At 53.3% G+C, this 6,106-nt stretch overlaps 1 protein-coding gene across 1 annotated transcript; it reads left to right on the plus strand.

The window, feature by feature from the left end:
• The first annotated feature begins 3,639 nt into the window (after positions 1–3,639).
• Positions 3,640–5,738, plus strand: LOC115313243. The gene has a single exon (XM_040213688.3). The coding sequence runs from the start codon at positions 3,640–3,642 to the stop codon at positions 5,674–5,676; it is 2,037 nt and encodes a 678-aa protein (XP_040069622.2). The 3' UTR covers positions 5,677–5,738.
• The last annotated feature ends 368 nt before the right edge of the window (positions 5,739–6,106 follow it).

Below are 6,106 nucleotides of genomic sequence, written 5' to 3' on the forward strand. Positions count from 1 at the left end.
GGTGGAAATATTACCGGCTGCCACTTCCAGTAACCAGATTTCGCTGGACCTTTTACCGGAGCCACTTATGGTTAAAATCCGGCAAAAACTTCCCATGACATTCGGCGGAAACGGGTTATATTCCACTCATTTTCACCAGAAACCAGCTTAGCCACTTTCGCTGGAAGTTATACCAGAACCACTTTCGATTACCCGCCGCTGGAATCCTACCGGAAGCCACTCTCGTTTGCCGGACACCGAACATCACTGGAAGCCGACGCAAGGGGAACGGCTAAAGTCAAGGAAGCCAAGAGCAGGGGGACTGTGTTTGTAATGGCGGCCGCCAATGCAGCGGCATCCTCGTGAGTGCGTGTTTTAGCTTGAAACGACGTTGAAATTCTGCAAGAAGTGCGTCCAGCGAACTGTTTTGAGGATCTAAAAAGAAGGGCAGCGATCACCGGCAACTTGATATTTGCGACAGGCAAAAGTCTGGGCCAGAGCAGGTATGAGACCACTCGAGCGGCATTCTCGTGAGTGCGAGTTTTAGCTCGGGACGACGTTGCAATCCTCAAGAAGTGCGTGCAGTGAACTGTTTTGACGATCCAAAAAGGAGGGCGTGCACTTTCACCCCTTTTCATTCGAAGCCAGTTTACCAGTCTTTGGTAGATTATTGGCAGGCAAACAGACTTCACTGGAATGCCACCGGCAGCCCCTTTGGTATACCATGCTGACAACCCGGTTTTCCTAGAAATCTTACCCGAAACGGGTGACTCGCTTCCCTGTTTACCGACCTTTACTCGAAGCCGACGCGAGGGAGGGGAAAGCCGCGACGAGCCGGCGACTGGGTGTGCACTTATGGTGCCTCGCACCAAGGACGAGTCCCCACGCACCCTCTCTCCCTCGCATTGGGTTCGTGGGGAAAATGCAAGAGGGTCGTTCTGCTGATTATTTTATTTTTATTTTTTTCTTTGAAGACAACCGGTTTCTTTGTCCATCAAGGAGCAACGGCCGGACAAGGAAACGAACGCTCAGTCTCAGCTCCTCGTTCCATGTGTGCGACCTGTATCTTCCAAAGCAGCAGGGTGTGTAGATGTAAATAATATATTTTCAGTGACCTGTTTTTTACGCGTCTTTGTCCGTCCGTCTTCAGAAGCATCCAGCGAGCGAAAAAGATTGTGCCCAAAATTTCTCAACGTCGGTGGATGTTCGTTTCGCGCGTTCGTGGTTTTCGCTAACCGTGCTACTGACGCCGGGTGCACCCGCGGGGATGGCATCAGGGACGACATCGTGAGTGTGCCCGGGATTTCTCAATGGCGGCGGATGTTCGTTTCGCGCGTTCGTGGTTTTCGCTAAGCGTGCTACTGACGCCTGGTGCACACGCGACGACGGCATCAAGGACGACATCGTGAGGGTAGCCGGGATTTCTAGACGTCGGCGGATGTTCGTTTCGCGCGTTCGTGGTTTTCGCTAAGCGTGCTACTGACGCCTGGTGCACACGCGACGACGGCATCAGGGATGACATCGTGAGTGTGCCCGGGATTTCTCAACGGCGGCGGATGTTCTCTCCGCGCGTTCGTGGTTTTCGCTAAGCGTGCTACTGACGCCTGGAGCACCCGCGGCGACGGCATTAGGGACCACATCGTGAGTGTGCCCGGGATTTCTCAACGGCGGCGGATGTTCGCTCCGAGCGTTCGTGGTTTTCGCTAAACGTGCTGCTGACAGTATAATTGTGTGTGTCCGTGTGGTGCACCTGCGCGGTTTTATTAGTTGAATTACCGTGCGTCTAGGACTTTACCCAGTGGCATTGTACCTTGAAATATATCTTTTTTCGGCAAAGAACTTGCATGGTTGTTCCTATTTGGTCTGATTGCTTTTGTCTACAGTTGTGCAAATTGTTTTACTGGTATCGACCCTGTTATATAAATACATAGAACATCAGGTCTATATGGACTAATCACTTTAATTGTTTCCGAGTCGTCCAGCATCTGGTAAACCTAACCAACCACGGTTCGCAGGCTTCCTCCTAAGTGCCTTCGGTTGACGTCCGAAAACAGAAAGAAAAAAAACGGTAAATTCCGGCCAATCTGGTGATCTTCTGGTAAATTATGGCTTTACTGGAAGTGAAAAGAGTCCCATAATCCAGTAAAATGGACGTTTACTGGAAATAGACTCACGGTAGAAATCCTGTGACATTCTGGTAAAATATCTGGTGGCATTTTGGTAAAAATCCGGTGACATTCCTGTAAAACAACCGGTGACATTGAAACCGGTGAAGGTGGCAAGAACACGCGACTCGCCGGTTTCACTACCTACTTATCGGAACGAGAAAAACCTCGAGTAGCCACTCTTGTCAAACGAAACCTCACTGTTCTCCACCACAAATTAGATTCCACTCTTCCCGAACACGTTTTTTTAGAAATATTGCCTCGACCTTCGCGCAAACGTCACACTAGTCTGTTTGTGATTAATATATACAGCCCTCCCCGGGCCCATAAAGACGTCTTCGGGCCCCTCTTCCTCAAAGCCCAGCAGCTAGCGCAGGGGCAACCCCTCCTCATCCTCGGTGACTTTAACGCGCACCACCGCGCTTGGGGCTATAACTACGACTCGGCTAAAGGCAGACGGCTCTGGGATGACTAGCATACGCACCAGCTTACCCTCATCACGGGCGTCTCCTACCCCACTTGACTTGGTACGGGCCTACACCGAGATATGACGCCGGATCTCGCCTTTACGAGCTCCGGAGTCAAAGCTACCTGGTGCCATACTCACGCAAACTTTGGAAGCGACCACTTCATACTCGAAATTGTGATACAAGAGCCCACGAGGCAACGTACACGGCCGGCTCAGGTGATCGACTGGGACTCCTTTAGGGTGCATAGGCAAGAGCAGGACACACCTCCCATCGCTACTGACATCAAAGCATGGACAACCCAAATTGTCAAACAAGTGGCTCACGCCACGCAAACCGTCGAGCTAGAGGACACGGTCCCTCACTGCGACCGCCACTATGCCCATCTTTGGGAGCGTAAGAAATCACTCGAAGCTCTCCTCGCCACTCGGAAATGGGACCGCAATATCCGCCGTCGACTGGCGCGCGCCAACACGATCATCGAGAATTACGCAATTGAACTAACTCGCCGGAGCTGGTACATTTGCGACCAGATGAACAAGACTACAAACACTTGTAACACGTGGAAACTCCTCCGGCATCTACTCGACCCGGCTGGAGGCAAACTCCAAGCACGCCAACAGCTCGAGCGAATCTTCCACCAGTATCCTGGCACGCCAGAGAAACTCAAACGAGAAATTATAGACACTTACATCCGCCCCGGCCCGGCAACTACCCTCCCCTCCTATCAGGGCCCGGACAACCCCGGTCTAGACGCTCCAATCACTCTAGCAGAGGTACGAGCAGAACTTAATCGCCTTAAGACCACCTCGGCGGCCGGTCCCGACCGTATTTCTAATAAGATGCTGAGGAATCTAGACGACGCCTCTGTTCAAGCCCTCACCAACTTTCTTCTAGAGTGCTGGTAGAGCGGTACCATCCCGCAGGAATGGAAATGCGCCAATCTAGTCCTCATCCCTAAGCCGGGCAAACCACCCACCTTGGCCAACCTTCGTCCCATCTCTCTTACATCCTGCGTTGGGAAGCTGATGGAACACGTCATCCAGACCAGACTCCTTCACTACCTCGAAGACAGCCACCTCCTACCAGACACGATGCTCGGCTTCCGCCCTCATTTAGCGGCCCCGGACATTATGCTTCTTCTTCATCACCAGGTCGTCATGCGCCGCACACTAGACACGAAAGTCATTGTCGGCCTCGATGTTGCCAAGGCTTTCGACAACGTCCTCCATGAAGCGATTCTTCAGCAACTACAAACTCTTGGCGTCGGACATCGCACCTACGCGTACATCCAAGACTTTCTTACCGGCCGCACAGTGCAACTCAGCGCCGGCACCGGAGATCCTTCCATCATTTCTCCGGGAAACCGTGGCACGCCGCAGGGCTCCGTGCTCACGCCGACGCTCTTTAACGTTGCACTGATAGGCCTGCCCAAGCTACTGGCTGACATTCCCCATCTACACCATAGCCTATATGCTGACGACCTCACTCTTTGGATCACGCGCGGCAGTGACGGCCAGATAGAAGAGACCCTCCAGACCGCCATCGATAGGGTCGGAGACTATCTCGATACAGTTGGCCTTACCTGCTCGGCTACTAAATCAGAATATATAATCATCCCGTCCCCGGGACGACGCCCACCAAAGATACTTCCGGAACTCACCCTCCGGGTCCAAGGTAACTGCATCCCTCGTACGGATCACATCAGGATCTTGGGATTACACCTACAAGCCAACGGCAGCAACAACATCTCGCTCCAACGCATTGACCAGTCGGTGGTACAGATCGGACGCCTCCTTAAGCGAGTTTCCAACAAGCACCGAGGTATGCGAGAGTCCAACCTCCTGCGCCTCGTTCAAGCCTTCATCTGCTCCCGCATCACATACTCTGCACCCTACCTACGTCTCACTCGTGCCGAAAGCGAAAGGCTAGAGGCGTCACTTCGCAAAGCTTACAAGACGGTCCTGGGTCTTACTATGTCCACAGCCACTCACAAGCTTATGGCTCTCGGCATCTCCAACACCGTGAACGAATTAATCGAAGCTACCCTCACTGCCCAATACGAGCGGCTCTCACTGACGCACGCTGGCCGAGCGGTACTGCAACAGGTGGGGATATCACCGACGAGGGCGGCTCCCAGTTACGCTGACCTTGCCCCGGAATATCGCCAAAGCTTCCGCATTCCTCCCATTCCCAAACGGATGCACCCGGAACACCACGCCGAGAGACGGGCCGACCGTGCACGTCAACTGGAGAAGCGCTTCAGCGGACGTCCGGACGTCACGTATACCGACGCTTGTTACCACCACCCGAAGCCAGCAATGGTGGCGGTAGCCCTCGCCCCTCACCGCAGCTGGCACACAGCCTGCAGCATTCGCAACGCAGAAACGGTCACCGTAGCAGAGGAAGTCGCCATTGCGCTAGCGCTAACCGACCCTATTACCGAAGTAGTCATCAGTGACTCACAACAGGCGATCCGCAACTACGATGCCGGCCGTATCTCTCGCCACGCATTACACATCCTTTTTTCTGCTCCACCTTCTTCCTCCTCCTGCTTACTCATTTGGGCTCCAGCCCACGAGTCACTCAGAGGAAACGCCGAGGCGCACACTCTCGCCCGAGAACTTAGCTGCCGAGCCGAGAGAGTGACCCGCCTCCCCGCTTTCCCTGACACTAATAGATCACGCGCGTTTATGCTCACCACGGAAACAGACATCCTCCAGTACTACCGACTCGGAAGATGCACGTATCCTCCCGCACACCGCGATCTAACAAGACGCGAGGCCGTCCAATGGCGCAAACTACAAACAGGCAGCTTTCCACACCCGCTTTTATACAATAGAATCTTTCCACAACAGATAGCACCCAGGTGCAAACACTGCTCAGCTCCGGGCACCCTCATACACATGGTGTGGACTTGTACACACTACAACGCAGACAACTTAAACACCCCAGAGACGTGGGAGCCCCTCCTGCGTACGTCCGAGCCGGAAGACCAACGCCGGCTTATCCAGCGCGCGGTGGAGGCCGCGACATCCCAAGGGATCGCCGCCGACCTCCTCTAAGCGAGCGCAACCGGTCCTGGGACTGGTCCCCTGTGTTTATGGGAGAAATAAAGAGTTCGCCACCACCACCACCCGTCCTCTCCAAAACAGAGAGATACGAGATTTGAACTTATCGTTTCTTTGTCCGTCTGCACCTTGATTCTGAGCGAAGTGAGGAAGGGCACTACCGTATTTACTCGTATAATGAACACACTTTTTTTTCCGAAAAATTGACACATATTTGGGGGGGGGGGGTGTTGTATTACACGGGGTAAAATTTTTGCATTTACACGCTTTGCGTGAATATCATTTTAGGTGCCAATATGACACGCCATGGTACTGTGGTAGGTCTCCACTGACAGAGCGCACCCATGGCTGGTCGTGGGTGCGCCTCAGTAACCATGCTCTATAAGTTGCGAACTTTTTTAGGGCACTTTTGGCGTGCCTTTTG

The sequence above is a fragment of the Ixodes scapularis genome, unplaced genomic scaffold, assembly GCF_016920785.2.
Source record: "Ixodes scapularis isolate PalLabHiFi unplaced genomic scaffold, ASM1692078v2 ptg000460l_1___fragment_1__unscaffolded, whole genome shotgun sequence".
NCBI classification, from domain to species: domain Eukaryota; kingdom Metazoa; phylum Arthropoda; class Arachnida; order Ixodida; family Ixodidae; genus Ixodes; species Ixodes scapularis.

Coding starts and splice junctions, on each gene's coding strand:
- LOC115313243 (XM_040213688.3), top strand. CDS start 3,640: ATGGAACACGTCATCCAGACCAGACTCCTTCACTACCTCGAAGACAGC.